Source organism: Amblyomma americanum, chromosome 1 (genome assembly GCF_052857255.1).
Source record: "Amblyomma americanum isolate KBUSLIRL-KWMA chromosome 1, ASM5285725v1, whole genome shotgun sequence".
NCBI classification, from domain to species: Eukaryota; Metazoa; Arthropoda; class Arachnida; order Ixodida; family Ixodidae; genus Amblyomma; species Amblyomma americanum.
Window position 1 is genome coordinate 382,825,545 of NC_135497.1, and position 23,723 is coordinate 382,849,267.

Consider the following 23,723-nt stretch of genomic DNA (forward strand, 5'->3'; position numbering starts at 1 on the left):
TTTGCCTCTCCGTCCCGTGCGGACCTGCGCAGTGTGGGGGGTCGTGGCAACACTCATTCCTACGTGAAATCTGTCCCAGGCACCGCCGTTTCTTCCACGGCAGAAATCAAACGCTGATTGGTCGCTTATAACAATATCAACTTCCGTCCAGGATGATGGCATCTATTGTTCCATGTTACTCAGGCAACACAAGGACGAGGAGGGAGATGAAGAAAGATAGGAGAAGTGCTCACGAACAACTGATCAAATCTTATTGGGAGACGTAATATATACAAAATAGAAAATAAAACAAAAGAACAAAAACCACATGACATGCGCTGTCCAATTCATGATATAACGCTCCAGCCAGAAAAGGAGCACGTGAAACAGCACCACGCTTCAGACCATATCACAAGGCTAATGCATTATCAATCAAGTAAAAACAGCGGTGGCGCACTTACACAGGTATCGGCTGACTTTCTTATTCTAAGAGCCTCCACAATCTTCCGGGCTCTTTGCATTCCCCGGTGTTTGTTTTGTTTTATCTGTTGTATACATTGCGTCCCCCAATAGTTTTTTGTCAGTTGATAGTGAGCACTTGTTCTGTCTTTCTTCGCCTCCGTCTCTGTCCTTGTGGTGCCTCAATAACATGTATCCATACCAATTCGCCCAATTTTCCTCCCTTTTGCAATCTAATGTTCGGTGACAGTTTTTTGCAAGTCACAACTATACCCTCAGTTAAAGTGCAATAAACGGTAATCATCACGTTTGCATTGAAGTTATAGGCGACTCCTTGGAACACTGGAAGCGCCCGTGAAGCACATCGTTCGCCAGCTCAGAAACAAAACGTAATATTTAAACTCCCTCTCAATGCGTGAAAATCTTGTAGCTTTACTCGATGAAAGAAGCTAAAAAACTTTGTTTTCCAAACGACTTTGGCCTCAGCTTAAAAAGCACTGATTTGAGCCAGTTGGTGCATACCTTTTTAAAGGAAATACAAACCACAGAAAACGAAGAGGATGGGGGCAGACGGGATGGGACGCTTATTCGTAACCGCCTGTTTGTTAGTAAACACCAGCCGAAAATGCTACACAAAGCTGAGGCTAGGCCAAACAGCCATTCACTCCAGATGGTGATCACGGAGTTTTTTCGGTATGGACGTTGAAAATTTGAACCGTGCGGTAGGAAGGTTGGTAAATCTGATTTCCTCGGCAATAAACGCCTGTTTTTCCTCCGGACAAGCGCCAGCAAAAGAGCCGCAAAATCTATCTCTTCTAAGCACTATAGATGCATGGTGTCCTCATTGTCCCTTCAAAAATACTAAAACGAGTTCCTTGCCGCAGTTTCGGGCTGATTTCTTCATTTTACGTACGCCTGTTGCTCACGGACAGTGGTCCTACACGGCCACGCCCTTGCCACTGCGCGTGCGCAGGAGGGGTCCGGTAAACCGGTATACGTCTCCGCTAGTGCGTCTCCGGTATGTTGAATCTTTTTATTGCCTTGAGTGACCGGTATTCACTTTGGCATCCAGATACAAAACTCACCCTGTCTTGCTTTTCTAGATTGCGTGATATGATGCACCCCGCTGGTAATTATAAGGCAGCGCACCTTACGGGCCGGAAGCACCTCCCCTTGGGAAGAGCCCGAAGAAAATGCAGAAGCACAGAAGCGCGGCTGACAGCGTTGTTTACCGCGCCGACAAATATCAAGGCGCCAGTGGGACGTGCAATACAACGGCACGGACATTCCTCTGCATGGTGAGGAGTGCGCAGATGGCAGACTAGTCTTAATTCAGAGCGCCTATCCAAGCTTAACCCTCATTGCGAATTCCAGCCTATTTGGAGAGAAATTTGCTAACAACACGCGAGATTTTAAGATGGCGGCGCGCAGATGTGAGCTTTCTCTTAGCTCACATGACGGTGACTGTGGACGAAATTTAAATTTCAGTAAATTTCAGGGCGTTACTAAGTCGCCGTAGCTTGACTTTAAACGCACTATGTATATGTATGCTAGATCGAAATTCTGGTTTTGATGGATTGGCATGTTGGGGATTAGATCTTTAAAATCAGCGCGAAAAATACAGGATGAACAAGCAACATTCAATGGCTGGACGGGCGTTGGTACGAAGAATAATAAAAACAGACCAAGAATTATCCTTCCTGGAAAGACAAGTCGCACGCCTACATCTAAAGCGACAGTCCTGTTACTAAGAGTTCTTTTCCTTCGTGTCTCTTTTGCGCTGCTTCTAACGGAAAAAAAAAACTGATTCCGTCGACCTGATCTAGAGTAACGGCGCCGGCAGTAAACGAGCATTGCATTACACTACGTAATATTTCCTTATCTTTAGTAACGTAGCTATCCTCGTTTTTTTGAACGCAACCAGTGCAAAACTGCGACGCAGTTGCTGTCGCGCAAAGCATTAACGGCGCATACAAGAGCACATGCGGCGGCACGGCTCGAAATCTCGGCAACGGAACCGAAACTGCACTCTAAAACCGAAAGCGAAACCAACGTAGGTTTACTTGGAGGGCGCGCGCATCGAAACCCGCTCGAGTTTACTGACCCGCTGCCGCAGCTGGCGCCTGCTCTTCTGTCCGCTTCATTCGCGTGGCAGTCGTGCATTCGCGCAGCTCCGTGCTACGACACCGCGCAGCATCGCAGCGAGCAGCGTCCTTGCGTGATTCGCGGGCCCCGCCTCGAACCCCTGGCCGTCGGCGTGACTGAGACCGGCTGCGCCCCCTCTTGTCCAGCTCCGAAATGGGTTCGGCCAGCTGATAAGGAGCCTCGTGTTGATTCTCTCCATCCGCCCCCCACGCCGCCGCTTTCTGCGAGTGCCGACGTCGCTCGTTACTTCCCCCGAGCGCCCTGCACACGAGTCTGCGTACCGGCGTCATGAAACGGTGAGTGCGGTGTGTCGTTCCTTCCCCATTCCTCATACCTAGCTTTGAGTTTGGTGAGCTTACGTCCAGCAGCGGACTTAAACTGACCTCACCGAAGCGGAGGCGACCAGCTGCGTTGGTTCCTCCGGTTTGATTGGTCAGTTTTTGTATACTTTCGTCGCATTGACACTGACTCCAACCTGTAGTTTGTCAATCGTAGACTTATTTCACTGGGCGAAAACAAAGCTGCCCGATTCAGCGTTGCATACATCACGAGCTGCATTATTTATTGTTCCTTTTTTTTTCGTTTACGCTTGTTTTAAACAGGGGCTTCTCGCAGCTGGTATCATTTCACCGAGATACGAAATCGTCCAGCAACGACGCGCCTAGCACTTATTAGCTAGAGGCTGTCTTAGTTGTGTGCATGGCAAACACAGAACACTGGCAGCGGTGTACGACTGTTTGCTGCCCGCTGTGCCGCACATCTAGAGGTCCCGGGGTCCATTCCTTGCGTTCTTTGCTTCCACCTGACATCGATCAGCTGGAGAGCCCGTAGGCAACATGCTGGTTAAGGAAACCGTAGTCGCAAAACAATGCTGTCACCAAACCGTAGGCTCGACCTTGAGTGAGCTGAGAGTCCTTGCATGTGGCGGTACCTGTATCCGTAGAACGCAAGTCCACTATACCACCTCTTTTATACACGGCTGCGCGTCACTGCAGACCAGTCGCATCGTCATGCTTTGCGTGCGTTGTTTCGCGCGTACAATGCACACCGAGGTGACCAGCAGAGCCTGAATTAAGCTGAACTTGCTGTTACGCTTGGGCTGCTTCTTTCAGGGTTTGACCGAAGCACGCCGCAGCACTTTCGGCTCAAAATGTTCCACGTCGCCGGGGTGTGACCGTGGCCTGAACAGTCTTTGCGTGTCGCACTAACTGGAGGATGACAGCGTGTCCGGTATTGCCGTAGGTGTGCGACAGCGTTCTATATATACGTCTGAGTAAAGAACACGATGCTGGACACCACGTGTGTGTGTGTGATTAACCCCCTCATGGGAGAAACGGCATCAGCAATAGCGCTACCTTTAAAAGGAAAGCACTTAATAATCACTCCCGCCCTAATTTCGCTCGCAGTTGAGCCCACCACAAGCCATTCGCCCGTGATCTGCGTGCTGTAGCGGTCGTCCCCAGTGCTCATTTAGCGCAGCGTACGTTTAATTGCAAACAGCTTCTTGTAAAGTAATTAACTGTCGGTCCCACTAGGAATATCTGTATTTGTGATGCGACAGGTGCCGTTTTACTCAAACATCCTGTAGACTCTTTGTTGCTAGTTGTACCTTTCGGCTGTTTTTTCTGCTTTCCAAGCTAAAGCACTGCCGTGCTTGGCATTGACATTTCGGTGATATGACATTATATTACGCCTTACATTAAATTCCGCAGGCTTGGCACTCTGCACTATAGTGTATTAAGTTTTCAGGAAGTTCTACGTTCAGTCGAACGTGTTCAAGCCGCCTGCGGGCGTTAATGGCTCCGTGGTAATAATTAAGGGGCGGGGGGGGGGGGGCAGGAGAGAAGTCGTGTTGTCCGCTGGTTCCCGGTGGCACGATGCGCTGCTTGTAGGCCTACAGACGACCGCACTTGCAGTCGAAGAAATATGCGCTTGAAACAGTATACTGCAGCACGCCAGACACGGCTACAAACGTCCGAGTCACCGAAATGGCGCGCTTTACACTAGCTCTCCACAAAACTACACACCGCACTCGGCCGGCCCGAGCGTCTCGCAGCGAGGAGTAGACACAGCGAAAGAACCCCTGCCTGGTGCAGATACATTAGCGGTTATAAACGAGAACGCGCCTGTAGCCCCAATGGCATCTGAACGCGATAGCGCGCGGGGATCTCTCTGCTTGAAAACCCTTGCGTAAAAACCGTAGCCAACTATCCGTTGTCCGGCTTGAAGTGGGCAAAAAATTGCGTAGCAAAAATGCAGGGCAACGAATGGTTGCTAAGGGTTTCACGCAAGGGTTTTCAAGCCGAGGGATCCCCGCGCGCTGTCGCGTTCAGATGCCATTGGGGCTACCGGTACATTGTCAAACATTTTTGGAGACAACGACACACTGCGCACTGCCTCAACTTGTTTTTTATTTAGAGGTTTTCTTTTTACATCCATCATATCTCGTGACGTCCGATGCTCGATGCCAACACCATTGTCTCCCGTTATCTCTGTTGCACGTGCCTAAAGGTAGCGCGCTCGCTTCGTGATACAGGGTGCCAAAGTTCCAATTCTCACTGTGCAGTAATTAATTTTATCGTGCAGTTAATGTACTTCCTTGCATGTTCCTTTGAACTTTCGGTATGACGTCAGACCCCACAAACCACCATGTGACTTCTGACGTCGACGCCAAGCATGATTCGCTGCAAAACTTCTGACGTCAGTTTCTTTCGACCAGTCGGGAGTTATTGCCCCACAAGCACTGGGGTTCACGTCGAATGGGAACTGGGCCGCTATAAACGCTATCGCGTTAATGAGCAAATTTTCGCGCCCCACTCCGCGCGTCAAAGAAAAATATATAAACTGCACTCCCCGTGACATCTCTGTGTTGAACTGAAAAGCGCTGCGATGTGAGCGTTTCTCGCTCTCCGTTGCACACTTTCCTTCTGGATTGCGCAATCCCCCGCCAAGAGCGTGTAAACCCTGCCGGGCACGTGATACTGCATTCTCAAAGCGAACCGGATGCACTTCGCTCCTCGGCGGGAGGTATCCGGTGGCAGCGCGGCGCCTCCTCCTGTGTTTGCGCCGGTTAGACAATACAAAATAAACGGGCCGCCCTCGGTTGCTGATCCCAAGGTTGCGGGATCGTATCCCGGCAGCGGCGGCCTCATGCAAAAGAATCCATTTGCTGTGCAATGTCAGCGCACGTTGAAGAACCTCTGGTGTTCTGAATTAATCCGGAGCCCATTAGTCGCTTCGGGACGCTACGACCCAAATACCAGTCCCAATACCAAAAACTGCAGCTGACTGACATTGAATTTCAGCTACGCCACGTATCTAATTGTTCGTTCGGAGGGAATTTAAAACGGTCATTTGTCAAACTGAGCGAGAGAGAAATCTGTTAGCTCATGTGACTTGCAGGACTCCGCGCCTTTCTTAACAACTCGTCTCCGGTTTTTTTGGAGGCCTGCTGCGCTGTCAAGAAAGCCTGTTCAATCAACACCAGCGCTATGTCGATACATTTGTTAATTGGCCCGAGTACGAGAAGACCTCCCGGCTTTTTACTCTATTGAAGCTATTTTTCGTTTAAATGTGGTCACCGTAGCCGCGTTTACATTAATGCGACAGAAGTCGACTCCAGTCACCTTTTTGAGGGAAAGTGCAAAAACATCTAGGAAAAGGGTAGAGGACGAGCCAAGCCTTTCCTTCTTAAAACCTGCGCTATCCCTCAAAAAGTGGACTGGAGTCGACTTCTGTCACCTTCATGTAAACGCGGCTCGTGTTGCAAGGAACGACGTTTTGGGAAACTCAGTAGTGACTATTAATGCGAAAGCATTTTATGGCTCAAACGCAACGTATGTCCGAGAAACGTGTCGACAAAATGTGTCCGCACTAGGACGTCACAGCTTGAATGCGTGATTGTGTGAGTGTAATGTAATTGAGTAATAAATTAATGAGTGGTGTAATATGTCGTTATGAAGACTGCTGACGTCATGTTGTTAATTAGTAAATGGTAATTAAGATAATTGCTTAAAATTAATGAAATGAATTAACGCAAATGGGATTTAGGGTGATAACGGTGATGGAAGTGATGATGATGCTAAGTGATACGTCATACTAAAGTCATGGGACAAGATTCTTGCAAAAAGTTCCGAAGTCATGTGACAAAGTGATGACGCCATACCGAAGTCACGTGAGATGACGCAGGAGTGACAAAGGCTCCTAGGCGCATGCACAAAAGAGGTGCTTAGTCATGGGAGCAGAACATGCTTTCGCATTTCTCCAGCACGGGTCGCCGCAGTGCTCTCAAACGTTCTTTTCAATTACTTGGACCGTAGCTACGTATTTCTGCCTGTTTGTCCACGATGGTTGAGATCTACGAAAGAAAAGCGCAAGGTGCGAAAAGGTCTTTCCAGGAGGTACAGTGTTTTCATTTAGTTAAGATGTCAGCGAGAAGATCTCCGTTGTTCATTGATTCGATGCGAGCGTGCAGTCACTTATCACATTTTCTGTGATAAGTGACTTTTTTCAGTGTGGTTGTAAACATTTCTGTTAAAAAAAATGGCCGCGCCGATCACAGCTAATCGGATGGTGTGAATGAGGTCATGTGCTTTATTTTTGTTCTAATGAAATGGTAAGACGGGCACTCAAACTGAAAATAAAGCATACTCCGGATTTTCAATCCAAGTCATCGCCACTCCGGGCATTGCTGAAAAATTCCATGGCCCCACGACAGACGACGGAAGCGCACAAGGTTGCTGATACTGCAGACATCCTATTCTGGACGGTGAATCACCCATGGAAGAGCAGGTTGGGTGATAGCCTGTATAGGATGCGCGATTGAATAAACCGCCAACTAGTCCACATTCCAGGCAGGCCACCGAAGGCACCGGCGATGGCGTCTTTCTGCGTAGAACTCCCTACGTAGATACGTGACTGGAAACAAAGTATCAATGCGCTATTTCATCTCCACCACCCTGAGTAGACGCAGCAGTGAAACCAGCACTTAGAAGGTAATATCGGGAAAGCCCTCCAAAGAAAGCAAAGCTTACTTTGTCGCACGGTAGGCTGATGGCCACTATATTCTGGGGACATTCAGCTCCGCGTTCCACAAATCTGCCATCGCAGAGGCAGAACTACCCGAATAAAGCTCCGAATCTGTTCCTTACCCGTGTTCTCCGCCTTGGACCCCGTCCGATTTCGTTGTTTCACAAAAGTGGAAAATCGTACTCGCTGGAAGGAAATCCTTGCCCAGTGAAAATATCATTGCCGTCGTTAGTGCGTTTTTCTCTGCCCTTCGCAGCGCCTGCTTTGCTGACAGGATGAGGTCTCGTTGCAGCAGATGCACAGCCTTTCACACCTCGTAGAGTCGTAACGAGGCTTCGAAAAAAAAATAACTTGTATTCCTCCCAAAATGTCACGGACCGCGTAGTTTAAATTTGTTGCGTCGCATGCAGCCGGCGATATGTCCTACTTCAACGCCAAGATGCGCCTGTATACCAGAACAGGTGGCGACCCCGAGCTCTGTGTAACGCTTAAGAAGCATGCCCCGCGACTCACTGTTTCCTATAAGGTCGCATAGGAAGCGCACAGATAACAATTGTTTCTTTCTTATTTGCATCACTTCGAAAAAAGATGACGAGTATTGTGTTAACTTGTTATTCGCCCATTTGGACGGGAAAGGACCAGTGGCTGGCACCATAGAGCGATTTGAATCTTCTGTCTCTTCTCTCTGTGGCCCCAACGTGCAAGCGTTTTGCGAGATGCCAGCTTCGGCTAGGCCATTTAGTATGCAAGTTTCTTGGCGCTCCCACGCCGCATTACACACGCTATACTATTTGTGCACTATTGCTTCCTTTCTTATGCTTAGGTATGAGACAGCAAGACACTGCTGTCTTGTTTGTTGGCATAAAAGGGACACTGCGCAAAAATTGAAGTTGTCCTGCATTGACATGGTGCTGCGTTCTAAAAGCCCGTGTAAAATAGAAGTGGTGAAAAAACGAAAGGCAGGTGTCGCCATCACCGGCCGATTCCGCAAGTGAAATGTGCGCATCGACACTGATTTTCGAGTGCGGATTCCAGAGGCTGTGCTAACTCACTTGCTTTCACTTGCGTCACTTACTTTAATTGGGTGGTAAGAAGATATTTAAACCCAACTTTCTCGACGATAAATTCCGCCGTACAAATATCAACACAGCCAGTGTGTGCCAAAAAAATGAATTTGTACTGAACCATAAATAATTGCATGAAGTTGTCCCTTGTCTCCACTTAAAAGGGGAAGACACACCAATACCTTCGTTTTTCCTTTTTTTTTGTAACGGTGCTGGAGAAAAAAGCACATATATAGCCGTGTGAAATTCGTCTCCTGCGGGTAAATAATCGGTACTTTAGTTTCCACTGTCATGAGGTTTTAGTTTTAGCAACTTAACTCTTTGGCTTTGACGTAAGTCAGTTTTTTTTACCCGCAGCGGTGGCTTAGTGGTTACGGCGCTTGGCTGCTGACCCGAAAGATGCGGGTTCAATCTCGGCCGCGGCATTTCTATGAAGGCGAAATTCTAGAGGCCCGTGTACTATGCGATGTCAGTGCACATTAAGAACCCCAGGTGGTCCAAATTTCCGGTGCCCTTCACTACGGCGTCTCTCACAGCCTGAAGTCGCTTTGGGACGTTAAACCCCCATAAACCAAACCAGTCAGTTTTGAACCCGTGAGGAGTACAAAAGGTGCCATATAATAGCTGTTTGTGCACTCGCAGTCATTCTTACTCCTTAGGCACGCTGGCTAAGTGTTGCACCGAATTAAAACAGCGGAACAGCAGTTAAGTTGTGGCGTGGTGGTGAAAACGCACAGGCAGGCAATCAAAAGGCTTCGGCGCCAAAGTATACTTACTAGACGAACTTGCGCTCGGAAACGGAAAACAACTCGGCGGCGACGACAGTAGCGAGGACGGCCGATGGTCGGTGCCGACGCAGTTTCCTGATACGACGTCTGCGGCACAACAATCTGGAACATCATACAAGCCATTTCCGCGGTTGCAATCGTTACAGAAAAATACTGTCGAGTCTGGCGTGGCAAAGAAACCGATAAAGCCGCGTGCCGGCGGCGTGCGGTCGACAGATACGGAAAAGCAACGCTTGGCAGTAGTGCCAGTTTTGTATGCCTCAAGGGACCTCAGCCCTATTTGTGACGTCATAGCGGCCGTTCGACTGTTGCAACCGAATGTTAAACCACTGTAACGCGTACCTTAGCGTTAAAAAGCCAGGAGTTTTGAAAGCGTTATTTTGCGTCATATGCAGTCTACCGTTGCACTCCTGCGCAAGGCGTGACTGATTCCAGAGAAAGGCGCCGTTTACATGAGAGCGCATGCAGGAACTTCTGCCGTCCTCTGAGAGAGCTCAGTTTAAATCTTCTGCGCGCCTTCGCCCGGCGATCAGCAAGGCGGAAATTTGGGCGAGTTGGTAAGTGTTCATTTTCGCTCTCAGCGAAACACGAACGGGACACAAGACGAAGGACTAGCACAAACAGGCGCCCGGCGAGGCGCTTGCGCATCTGGGGCTCCATGTTTTGCGAACACTTTCTGTGCTGCCCTGGTCAAAAGCTTTTCTCTAGACCCTGGAATCGTGTTCCTCGGAGCGTTTCTGTCCATTGCTTGCTGTCCTCCGTGACCTTGGTTGCCTTGGAAAAGGCTCTGCCGCTTCGGTGAAACGAGTCTCTCCTTCGGCCAGGTTTTGAGTCAGCAGTGATCTGTATGCTGAGAGTCACGTGGCGCCGTCGAGAGAGGAGGCCTCAAACCGCGCTGGCAGGCAAGTACGAACGCCGCACGAAAGACTGCGCTGGCGTTGGTCTGGACTGGAGTGAAATGGAGCCATTCCGTACACCTCGGCGCCAAAAATCTCTGCTTTTCGTTCGGCATGCGCTGCATGCACTCAAAGCACAGAGCGCAAAAAGTTTCTGGGCATAATTTCGATAACGCAGCATACATGCACGGATGACTGGCCGCTAATTGCGCGTGTCGTCTTATAGCCAGCTATCAGCGACCGGCAAAAAACAAAATAGCTCAGAACTGAGGGTTTGAAAATTAATATCCCGGTACCGCAGAAGATTGGACAACGACATGAAGGCGACGCCCTTGCGGCCGAAACGACATCGCTTGCGCAGCTGCTAGCTGTCATCCCGGCTTCAGCTGGGTTCGCGCGGCAGCGGAAAACTAGGCTCGGCGGAACGGCCCCAAACGAACGAGTCAGGCGCACGGCGGGCATGTTGGCGGCCAGCTGCGCTCTGCGCGGAGGTGTGGGCAACGAGACAATCACCCCCCCCCCCCCTCCCCCAGCGCAGCCGCTGACGGATGCGCTCGGTGAGATCGGGCCGAACTTCGTCATTGAGTGTATGAACGACGCTGCTTGCGTTTTTTTTTGCGTTTTTTTCGATCGCCTAGGAGACGACCCGCGCGGAATCGTTTGTATTCCACCGATAATTGAGAAGCACCAATACATCTTTCTCCAGCCGCCGCGGTGGCTGAGTGTTTATGGCACTCGGCTGGTGTCCCGAAAGACGTGGGTTCGATCCCGGCCTCAGCGGTCGAATTTCGTTGGAGGCGAAATTCTAGAGGCCCGTGTCCTGTGCGATGTCAGTGCGCGTTAAAGAACCCCAGGTGGTCGAAATTTCCGGAGCCCTTAACTACGGCGTCCCTCATAGCCTGAGTCGCTTTGGGGCGTTAAACCCTCAAAACCAAGCCAAACATCTGTCTCCGCCCGGTCCGCCGCGGCTTCGGAGACGGCTGGAATCATATCTACCCTTTTTGGCGACGATTTCGTCTCATGGTACTCGCGGAGCAAATTTACTCAGCCAGGAAAGTGTTTGTGCAAGCGGTTTTTTGGAGACCTTGGTTTCCGACAGCGCGCCGTGCTTTATCAGTACAGCCTTCAATGCGGCTCTCCAGGGCACCGTAGCGGCTCAATCTTTCCTGGGTTATTCGTGGCAGATACGCCGTTCTTGTTCCCAGACATGCTCTATCGATAGGCGTCGCTTTGAGGGTCAGTCGTGAAAGCGCTACTTTCTCGCCGGTCATATAGTACGCGTGCGAAATCCAAAGAATATTCCCGTCGCGGTTGCTGTTATCTCGGGGGCGGGAAGAGGAACGCGAGCGCTTGGCGTTGACGCTGCTCACACAAGACCGCATGTGACGAGCTTCGCCACTGCGCGGATGTCTCCTATATGTCGCTGGCCGTCACCGACACCTCAACTTGAAACAGTAATACTTGCATTAAGCCTTGCCACGTGTCTTGCCACACGGCATACGTTAGCGCTGGTGATAAGCTGTTGATAGTCGGGCAGAACGTGTTTGGCTTTCCGGAACATGGATGGATGGATAAGAGCAGCGTCCCCCCCCCCCCCTCCTGAAACAATGGGCGTTAGTGGTGCGTGCCTTGGCAAATGTTTCCTTTCGAACATTAACGAGCCCTGCGTTGGAATTCGCCTCCACAAATTTCCCATCGTCTTGAATTTGGTGTCACAGTGGTCCAGCTTGTGTTTCCTCCAAGCTCCTGCTAAAAACTGGGGGCCTTGTGGGTTGAGAAGGTCCGGGGAAGCAAAAATCTGCGGAGCCCATGAGACGCACGTTCGCACTGCACCGCAGCTCAAGGAAGGGATCCACATACTCCAGAAGGACGGAACAAAACCCCAACGCGGTAGCGGCTGTGATAAACTCGGACATGCGGGAAATCATCAGCGCGTCGCTACGGGACTGCACGGTAGTCGAGGCTGATGAAGTGGCCGTCGCTCTAGCGGCAGCGGAGGGCTACCGGACTAAGCGATCCTTAACAATACTAACCGACTCTCAAACGGCATGCCGAAATTTCATGTTCGGCAGAATAGGTCACAGAGCGCTCTGCATACTCCGCTCTGGGGACCGACCTAAACAAAGCACAGAAGAAGAACCAATAAAACATACGATGGTATGGACGCCGGGACACGCGGGAGTGGAAGGCAACCAAGCGGTCGACAGGGTAGCTCGAGGGTACACTTTTTACCGAGCTCCCCCCACAAGCGACCTCTAGGAAGCCGAACCTGTCCCTAGAGATTACTCGGCAATCTTAAACCACTACAAGGGCTGCAGGTACCGGTACCCCTCACCACATAAATCTCTCTCCAGGGAAGACGCCGTCGCCTGGAGGCTGCTACAGACGGGCTCATACCCGAATCTAAATACACTCAACAAAATACAACCCACACGATACACAGACAAATGCCCATGGTGCCATGAAACACCCACGCTCTATCACATAACGTGGGCCTGCCAGAAAGTAGAGGTGGCACCAAAAATAGCAAACCCGAGTGCGGAGAAATGGGAAGGAATGCTCTCCAGCGACCGTCAGGACGTCCAACTTGGGCTGATCCGTCGAGCACAGCTGGCAGCGGCATCCAGCAGAGCCCTGGACTAGGGGCAGACGACCATTGCTAAGAAGACGGACGACACACCTGACTCCGCCAAATTGCTCACCTACTCTCTAGCTCTCTAGAGCTCAATAAACGTTTTCCTTTCTTCCTTCCTTCCTTCCAGAAATTTCAGTGCATTTAGGCCGTGCCGAATTTCATTCGTGTTAATGCAATCTTTAGTGTGCGCTTCCTTTCTTTAGGCCACCGATCCTGCAAGTCTTTTACGGACGTCTCCAGCGGGCAAAGACATTCGCATTGCCTTCATGACTGAACCCAAGAATTCAAGGAATGCGGATCGTGTATATGTATCAACGCTTGGAACAATGCTGCGACGCTGTGAGAAAATGTTTTTTAAAACTTTCCGAACTAAATATCGTAAATGTTAATTTTTGTTGCTGCGCGTTCTGAGGCACCTTTTTTCTGCTTCACGTAGTAGGGTGTCTATCTGAAATTATCTACCAATTATTTCTGGTTTCATATCTTTCTCATTTCTATCGATTCCCGTTCTGTATTGCGTACTGAGCGTCTTAATTTACTCATCGAAATGATTTGGCTCCACCTTCTGTCTCTATGATCCTGCACTTAACGCTTTGTTGCATCATTCTGATTTCCCGCGTGTACAAGCTGCAAACCAGCGCCCATAGCGGCCCTGGCACAAAGGTAATGCGTTTTGAGTACATGCACAGCTGTATAAAAAAACAAACTGGGCCCAGAATCCATATGCCTAGATTGTCTTGTAAGCAGAATATTTTTTTATTATTATTCTGTGCCGTAAATGGCACATACAGCGTTTTTCGAGCATGGGATATTTGTGTGGAGCTTGAACTTTGCGGCGCGTAAAAGTTAACCGTCAAATCGGTCGCTGTTACGCTTATTTCTGAGGAAATAGCGGTCAGTGTGACAAAGTAAAATCCTCACTTGGCATACCGCCGAGATTTGCCTTTTGATTTATGCAAGTAGCAAGCATGCGGGCGGCAAACAAGTACCTCAGACGCAATTACCATGTGAAGCAACATGTGAAGCACATTAGACGTTGGGAGAACCGGTGTTTCTCGCAGGCCAAGCGTTGCAGGCTGTGAGCAAGTGAACAAATCGTCGCTGCGAATGCTGTAGCGAGCGAGTGAGCGTTGAGGTTGAGGTTGAGGCTTAAAGGCGCCGAGGCAGTTCAGTTCACCGGGACCTTAATCGCCTGCGAACAAACTTCGGTGGCCCCTTGATATACCCTTGTTAATAATGCCCGGACGACAAAAAATATACGGTAGAAGCTCCTACCTTCAAGCATTTCTTCGCTATTGGCTCCTGCAAGTCATATATGTCACACTGGCTGATTTATTGAGAAGAATTGTATTACTCTGTAAATAAAATTAAGAAACTGCGTGTATCTTCAGACACTCGAATCCTATAAATTCGCAGCACTGAAGCAAGTGGACTACATGTTAAAACTTATAGAGAGGCTAAAAATGACAGCATTGCTTCGTGTTACACAACGACTGGTGTTTAATGCAGTAAGACTGCTCCTTGTAGAGCATGTAGTACACAGGGTTGCCAGATTTCATGAGAGTAAAGCTAGGACGAGCAGTTTCTAAATTAAATTAACGCCAAAATTCCGTATCACGTATACTACATTGTCCAGTTAAGTACCAGACATACGCCCGTCGAAATGTGAGGGTCCTTTGTCGGGAGGCTCAGCTTATGAAAAAAAGTGCTCTCGCAACATGCCCGCTGTAACTCCGCGAGCTGACGCTGATTTTACTTTGAGAAGTATGCCAGGGGAAACGCTGCGTGTTTAATGGCGAGGGCTTGAACGTGGCATCCTTTTTGCGGGCAGAAACAAACACCATTGACATTTTGCATCCCGTACCGTTCAGTCGTCAAATCTATCAGCAGGAGCACGGGATCGCCTGTCGCGGTGCACAGACAACGAAGCCTAGCGTGCGTTGCTATTTACGTAAGGGGCGGAACTCGCGTAAGGTGAGCGGAAGCACTCCCAGCCAGCACGTACCCGCGGGCTGCGGATGCTGCCTGCAACTTCCGACAACCTGGTGGCCGTCGAGAGAGTGCGCGGGATAGAGTGGCTCAACGTTAACGAGTGGTTAGTGACCCGCTCTGAAGGGGGACTTTGCGCTTGGACCCGGGAGTGATTAGTGCGCATTGCTTTGAAAGCCTGTTTGTTTTGCGGAGGTAATTGAAGGACAGGATCTATAGCAAACGAAGATGAATCTCTCCTTTCGGGGTCCGAGCTTTTCTCCGGGGTGCCAGCAGGCATGTTGCAAAAGACTGGTCGCTCTTACGAGCACGGCGGTTGAGAGGCAGTCAGAGACTTCGAAGGTTGCTGATATTCTCCAAGTTTAACTCAAGTTGACTAGTCCTCGGCAGCACGAGCTGCCACAGAGGCTTTTACTTTGTACCGGGATGCATGTTCCCTATCATGCAGTCCGCTATTGCTGCGCTCTCTCTGCAAGGTGTTGCCACTTTGCTGCATTGTTCTGTTGCTTTTTATACAACACAAAGTCCTCTGTTTGGGTCCCATGTACTGTTTCTTATCTGTAGTATATGGGATAGGAACGAAAAAATTTCCTGGAATATTCGTTGTCACTTTGGAAGTGAGATGACCGCCCGTCGATATTCATAACGAGCTCCATTTGTGGGCCAATTTTTCTGTTCTTATTTCCGAGGTGGCGTTTCAATTGTTCTGGCCGTAATTTATTTCGTATAGTGCACCGACCTGTCAGCTTCTTTTTTTTGTGAGGCCTGAACCTAGTAAAATGTCGACAGTACAATCGCGCTCCCCCAGTAGCGTCCTTTTCCTCATAGCTTTGCAGAGGTTTCTTGCCTGCGGTGCCTTTCTCTGTGATGCCGCCGTGGTGGCTGAGTGGTTGTGGCGCTCGGCTGCTGGCCAGAAAGACGCGGGTTCGATCCCGTCCTCGGTCGGCGGTCGAATTTCGATGGAGGCGAAATTCTATAAGCGCGTGTGCTGTGCGCTGTCAGTGCACGTTAAAGAACCCCAGGTGGTCGAAATTCCCGGAGCCCTTCACTACGGCGTCTCTCATAGCCTGAGTCGCTTTGGGACGTTAAACCCCCCTAAACCAAACCAAACCTTTCTCTGTGATGAGTACAATCGTCGTGCAATATTTACACGAGCATAACTTGACCGGAACATAGATCGATCGTCCTCTCCATGAGCGCCACTCGACATGTTCAAAACGCGAGCTTTTTCGGGCGCGGATTACGAGAACACTCGTGGCTGTTATTTAGGTAGTACATACCCAAGCATGCGTTCCTTTGCTTGCTGATTACATTCGAGAGCTTGCTGCAACTATGATATAGCTCTTCCGTAGATGCACATACAACGTTGAAACTTCGGCAAGTCGGTATCGGTGATCGGTGCCGTGAGGCATAGCGCGAACCAAGACTGCGGACAAAGAACAGATACTCACACGACAGGTGCTAACTTCTCACTGAAAGATCCCCAGACGACCAAGAAGAACGTGACAAGGCTGACAGGGCAGTGTAATCGTGTCGCGTTCGCTTCGATTGTCTTGGAATCTTTCAGTCGAAACTTGGCACCTGTGGTGTGAGTATCTGTTCTTTGTTCGCAGTCTTGGTTCGCGCTACCCCTCGCGCCATGCATGTAACATACGTGTTTGACTTCACTTTCATCGAGGCTCAGTAAATGAAGTGGTGCGCTGTAGACGAGTGAAACGCGTGATATATTGTTTGCGATTGTGTGGCGCAACTCGGGGTGTTTTTTATGCCGTATAATTAGTTATTTAGCTAAGATTAATTATGCAAATTTAATGTTCACTTATAGGCGCAAGCGCGTTTCATTAAGTTGTAGAGGAGGTTCAGAAGCAGCCGGTGCAGTTTTTTTCTTGCGACTGAAGTCCTTCGTCCTTTTTTTTTTCTGGAATTTAAAGAAAGTTCACGAAGTGTGAAAAAAACACGTGACTGCATGCTTGCGCTGCCGTATTGTTGCAGTGCCAACCGAGTTTTCAGAGAGTGAAGTCTGCACGCTGGGGCCGTGCCAAAGAGAACGGCCGACGCTCGCTTCGACGTGATTGCCAATAATGGAAAAATAAAATAAAACGAGGCTACCTTGATGTATATAGTACAGCCTTTGCCAATGTTTCGAGCCCAAAGTGCGCTGTGTGGCTCGCTATGCATCTAGAGCATTTTCAACTTTCCTAGAGGTGAGAGGAGCTCGCGCCCTCACCACTCCAAAAGTTGGGACTTCCACAGATGCTACAAGGGCACCACTGCACGCCTTAGAAGCAAACCCCTTGGGCTCCGTAATTGTGATATTTTCTGTACAGACCTGGCTTTGCCGTTGTCCTTTCGTTTTGTCCTTGCGATGACCGAATAAACACTTTGCCTCAAGTGGCTTTCTGTGGCCCGCCGTATCCCTTATCGGTGACGGCGGCGAGAGCTTTCCGCGTTCTGGACGAAGGAGCTGACGCGCTCTCAGGCCGATGCTCACAACGCCGTCGGCCTTTCACTTCGACACGGGTAGCGTGTGTGCGCTCTACGCGGCTCTGCTGATCATTGAGCATCTCGTTGCCGCTGTGTGTCCGCGTGTCCTTCACTCGGAGCAGGGTGAACGCTGAGCATCTGTTTGCGGTCAGGAGCAGATAGCCCCCAAATGCCAGTTTCTTGCCATTGTTTCTTAAAACACGGATGGGTCGTTGGATTGTTACGTGCGACAGCAGTCATATGGCGCTCTTCAGTTGGCGCGGACAAGTCGGTCGTCTTCCGAAAGCTCGATAGAATTCGTGGGCTTCTTCAGGGGCTCCCATAATAAGACGAGAGGAGAGGTTCGGTAACTATCGCTCTGAGCACCACCTATACGCTCTTGAGCTCAGTGGCGTCGCGAGGGGGAACGGCGTCTGACGAGCATTCGCGGGCACGACGGCAAATTTGCCCGGCGTACCGCGGAAACGCGAAAGCTGTGCAATAGGCCGACCGGTCGGTCACGGGTACCAGACGTGTGCGACAGCGCGATAACATATAAGGTTAAACCCGCTGCTCACATCTCCGGAAACCAGTGATGCCTCCGGCAAAGCGTGTTCACTCACAGGAGGAGCAACTTCAGTTCAAGCGCAAACGTGCCGAGGCAAAATAATGGCATTGGTCTTGCGAAATGCCATTTTACTTTTACACGTGCACGCACGGTCAACACACTTTCGTAAAAATGTCAAAGTACATTAGCCCGGCTGTCTCCAATACATTTATTCCCCAACTGGGCCAGGAATCGCCGCGAGATTTTTTTTTTTTATCCTTTATGCTGTAGGTGCGTGTTCTGCCTTCCCCATCGAGTTGAGTTTTAATCCATGCTCCCGCTGTCCTCTTGCACAGGTGGCGAGCTTAAGGACAGTGTAGCTAACTATACCCGCATTTGTCCGGCCAGCACTCTCTCTCTCTCTGCGTTGTAATTATCAATCGGCAGCATGACAGCTGCAAGTATTGAGACTGCGACGTGAGCAGCTTTATTATTTTTTTTTTACCACGATGGGGTGCTTGTCGGGTACTTCGCGCTTTCCATCGTTCCTAACGAGCGGCCTGCGATCTTTACCTATTGACCCCCCCCCCCCCCCCCCCCCCCAACATCTCGCTGGGAAAGGGAGTGGTTCTGGCAAAAACATTGGTTCTGGCTAGCGCTCTGGCGACTGAGCGATGCTATGCTTGTTTTCGGCCATTCCGGGTAACCAAAGAGACTTGCCTGCCTGGAAAAAGAGCTGGGGGACAGGGGCGTTTCGGAGAGCGCGGTCTCCGCCGCCTTGTGGTATGGTGTGTATTTGTTGTTGTTTTTTTATTTTTGTAAAGAGCGGGACATTTCGACTCGGCCCGGGATTTTGAACGACGAGCAGTTCGCTTGCCGGACTGCTCTATTGTCCCGCGGTGTGTGGCAGCGTTGTGATCATTTGGCGCCTAATTGGAGTAAATTCAGTTTGCAAGGTTTCAGTGGTGGTAAATTCTGGTTTGTGATTAGATCGACGGACAACGGCTGCTGCACATCTCAACAGCAAGTTCTTGTTAGTTTTTCGAGAGCCTGACGTGTTCGTAGCTGACATAACAAGCGTCGTTTATCAACCATGCGAGCCGTAATATCGTTTAGTTTTGGCAAATGGCTGGAACCCTGGAACCACCGTGCTTGAGCGCTTTTCGAACGTTCGAGTCTATGCCGCAATTCCATACTCATTCTTCCTTGCATTTCATCTTTCGCATATATTTCCTTCTTTCTGTTCTTGCATTCGTTTTCGTTTTCTTGTCATAGCTTGTTGCTGTTTTGTCGGATTTATTCTTATCGTAAAGTTGCATAGGTAGTTTCTCTCGACGCGTTGATAGCTGTGTGATAAACGTCTGTGAGCATGACCGTCGAAGGACGTCTACGTGGGCAGTGTAGGGGCTGTGCAAGGTCCTGTGCTGTAGTACACAATCATGGACGCTTTCCTAGACTGCCTGTTTTCCTGTGGTGGTGTGTTCTTAGGAATCGCGGTATACGTAAGTCGGCGGCGCTCGAACCTGGCGTAGACAGGGGCTGGGTACGTTGACTGCCAGCAGCGAACAATGGCGAGTAAGTGATTTGATAGGCACAGGCCGCATGCGCTGCCGCTTCGGCGCCCGTGCCCGCGCATCGCATTGCACCCGGACTTCCTGTTATCGCACCGACGCGGTTTGCATTAGACAAGCCGTCGTCATTGTTCCCCGTTATCGTTGCCGCGTTGATAGCTCTGAATGTCGCTTGTGCTAAAGGTCGCTGAGTAGATTCATTACTATGTGGTCCTCCCGTATACAGCCTTCAGCACGCATATGTGAGGCGCGCGCAAAACGGTGTGCCTCGGATTTTATGACGCACAGGTGGCGGACTTTTTTTACTCGTGGAGTCCAATATTGCTTTGACCTCGACCGTTCACGAGGTGTAGGTCATTGTGCTGCAGTTGAGGCTGTAAATCTGGGTTCATCGCACACCCTCGGGGACGTAACGCTTCTAACATCTGTTTACTGCTGCAGGCGGTTCTCAATTGTATCACAAACTAAAATGGCTTGGAAAGTGAATCTTAACAGCAGCAAACATACGCGTTTTACGCATACTAATGATTCCCTCTTCTCATTATTCTTAAAACGGCATATTTGGAGTAGGTGACATGCAAGGACTCTCATGTGGGTTAATTTAGCGGCGTTTCCAGTCAGCAAATGTTTTTTTTTTGTTATACTCCCGCTCGCTGGGCTACTCAAGAGGTGGCTTTTCTGCTGCGATTGTATAATGCTACGAAACGCTATACTCGCTAAAAATTTCTTGGGATGCCCCTTCTCTACTAAAAATGTGACTTAGCCGCGCTGCTCGGCGCGCTGAACATGGCGAAGGTGTCGGATTCCTCCGTTCTGGCAGCACGCATCCATGGCCCGCTTGCAGGAGGTCCGCGGTCGTCATTGCAGTCGGTGCTGGGTTTACACGCGCCCTATAGGGACCCCAACCTAAAGTTTGCCGCGCTACGACAGCGCCGTGCTCCTCGCGTAGCGGCGGAATTCTGAGGCGTCGATCGGGCACGACGGCGCCGGGGCGCTCTGACTGGCCGTGTTCGCGTGTTGCGCGGGCTTTCTCTCTCAGCGTGCTTCTCGCGCCCGTCTCTTCGCGGGCACGGCCGATGCGAGCACAGCCTGACGACTGCACAGTGCGCCGTTTATGTCCATCGCTGGGCAGTTTTTACGCGGTGATCGAAGTGGCACCGTGGTTGCATAAAGGTGGGGAAGCGTCTTGCTTGACTTGTGGGCTTCTATGGAATGACGCATTTGCTTACCGACGTGTGTGCTGTCAACAGAAATTACCCAGGTGGCAGGAATCGTTCAATGCGAAGTACCGGTGCATCATCGCGCGCTGCAGTATTGATTAAAAATAGTACTAATGATCCATCACCTGAGGCAACAGGAGAGAGCGCTGGCGGGCACTTAAGTATGTGCACTTACTCGGCCGACACCATGTAAACTGGCAGCGCATACAACTGCGAAGGCGAAGATGGCAGACACGATTCCACATGTGAACTAACCTTGTGTCTCTGTCGTACACACGAGTAGCAGTGTGGCTCTGCAAATTAGACTGTAGACCTACGGCGGCCGCGCAATAGTGTTACGTGCCCCGTCGATGCGCATCAGAACTGAGTTGTGCCAGTGGTTTGTTGGTTTAACGTCCTAAGGCTGTACGTATATTGTGCGCAAAGCCGTTTTTGAAGGGCTCCGTAATAACAGATATTTTCAGGTATCCGTATGGTAAATACGCCATCTGCTGTAAATGCGACCATATGGCAGAAGCGGCTAGACAAGCGCGACACGGCCGGTAGGAACGGCAATGCGTTACCATATTGGTCGCATCAGCCGCACGCCCATGCTAACGCTCTCAAAGCTCAACAGAATGGGATTCATTAATACGCACCGACATCGCGAAATGCGCTTTCGTATTTCGCACTAATCTAAACGCGGCGCAATTCGACCTTTGGCACTGGGGTGAGCAGCCTAGGGCCAAAGCTATTGAAACACCGCGGAAAGGGGAAAGAAAAAGGTAGCAGAAACATGTCACCAGCACGCACGGCGGAAGCAAGCAGATCGAGCCGAGCTAGCACAATTTGAAGACACGAAAAAAAAAAGCGCATTCGTGCCGCAGTTTCGTTCGAAGGTAGGCTAAATTTCAGTTTTCACTTCGTACACCACGTGGTTATGCGCTCTGGGCACTAAGCTAGGGCGTGACGAAAACAGCGCCCTTTTGGACTGCTTGCTTGACGCCGCGCACACTAGCTGCTCCCTCTCTAAAGCACTAAAGCGCGCGCAAAATTTTCGCAGCAGTGTCAAAGCGCGAGGAAAACCCTAGAGCGGGCGCGATCTTCTCTAATAACGGCGGCCATGCACGAGCGGCGAGAGCATAGCGCGCGCGTAACGAGCTCCTCTCACAACGGCGCCGAAGCGCGAGACTAAGGACGAGCGCGCGCGCGAGACTAGTTTCCTTCACGTGCGGGCGAGACAACGCACACAAGTCAGTGGCGAAGCTCGTCTTTCTGCCCGATCAACTAGGAGGAATCGCTCCGAGAGGGCGCTGTTCACTGGCTAGGTGGCTTGAGCCACCGCCCGATGTAAATGGTTCAGCCGTATCCATCCATCCATCCATCCATCCATCCATCCATCCATCCATCCATCCATCCATCCATCCATCCATCCATCCATCCATCCATTCATCCATTCATCCATTCATCCATCCATCCATCCATCCATCCATCCATCCATCCATCCATCCATCCATCCATCCATACATCCATCCATCCATCCATCGCAGCGGGGCTGATTTATCCAAGGCATTGGGGTTTAAGGAGAGTGAAGGAAAAGTAGATTTTAAGCGGGTAGAAGTAACCAAGCGAAGGTTATCTGATTGGTGGCTAAAATCAAGACAAGAGTAAAATTTCATAAGTCATGGCTAGGTGGCTTGAACCACCGCCCGATTTAAAGGGTTCAGTCTTATTATCCATCCATCCATCCATCCATCCATCCATCCATCCATCCATCCATCCATCCATCCATCCATCCATCCATCCATCCATCCATCCATCCATCCATCCATCCATCCATCCATCCATCCATGCATCCATCGCAGCGCAGCGCCCTCTGGCCCAGGTTGTGTCACCTATAAAAGGAGAGTGGAAAAGCCGTAGCATAAATTTGGTCTAAGGCAAACTCGAACTCGAGGTCAGTGTGAGGTCGTGGGAGGAGCCCGTTTATGGGTTTTACCTTCACATGTGGAAAGGGGACGCGAAATGCGCGATGTTCTGCCGCCGTCGCACTAAACTACGTTGATTCTCGTCACGGCTGGAGCCAGGCACGCGGAGCGTGTCTTCGAGCATCTCACGGAGCGACCAGCGAGACCCAATGCTGTCATCAACTTGTTGCTGTGCACAGTCGTTTGTATACATACAAACCATATATGCACTCAACGACAACCGAGTTTCCGTCTTTCCTGCGATACAGCAAGAGGCGTAAATCCTGATCGAGAAGAAATGACGAATGCATCTTTACTAGGGGTAAAAATCGAGCTATATGTTTTGAGCTCATATTCCGGCACTAATCGAGACATTATAGCAAAAACTTCCATAATTCGTGTTTTTCGGATAATTTTTTTCAGCAGGAAATTTCTGTAAGCGCTCCTTTTTGTACTGGACATAAAATTCTCTATATTGCTCATTATTTCACAAAGAAAACATATGTAAATGGCATGTTTCACTCATAAACTGCGTACCAAACTCTTTCTTTTCTCCTTTTTTTTTACAAATATTTTCTCCTTACATACTCGACGGAGCACTTCTTCGTCCGTCCAAGACCCGAATACTGTGTTTAGGACACTGCGAAAGCATTTATTCAAAAGCCTTGGAGCAGGACGTTGTTAGAGTGGGTATCACTCAATGCAATGATGCCAATAAGACCCGTGTTTTGATCTCTCCCATCTTACGCGTACCTTTCGAACCCATCATCAAATTTAGTTATGCCGTGATTAAAAAGCTTGAGTTAAAACAGGTATAAATCAGCTAACTGAAAACATCCCTCTATTCTCTGATTTTTGTCCAGTGTCTTCAGCTTTGTGCATTAGATAACATACGTTCTCTGGAAGGAGCATTTTCGGGTAAAAATGGAATGTAATCCTAATCTCTAGAAACCTTTCCGGCGTGCAACAACCGAAGAAAAAGCTGGTTTTACC

General features: G+C 49.9%; 1 protein-coding gene across 2 annotated transcripts in view; it reads left to right on the forward strand.

Moving 5' to 3' along the window:
- Positions 1-2,569: 2,569 nt before the first annotated feature.
- The window catches only part of LOC144115690 (polyisoprenoid diphosphate/phosphate phosphohydrolase PLPP6-like), a 52,472-nt gene continuing 31,318 nt past the window's right edge, over positions 2,570-23,723 (forward strand). Inside the window, exon 1 of one of the 2 annotated variants that reach the window (XM_077650161.1) lies at positions 2,570-2,879. In XM_077650161.1, coding sequence (XP_077506287.1) covers positions 2,872-2,879 — 8 coding nt within the window. In that variant the 5' untranslated portion in view covers positions 2,570-2,871. The remainder of the gene's footprint in view (positions 2,880-23,723) is intronic. The other variant, XM_077650160.1, reaches the window with a different exon arrangement.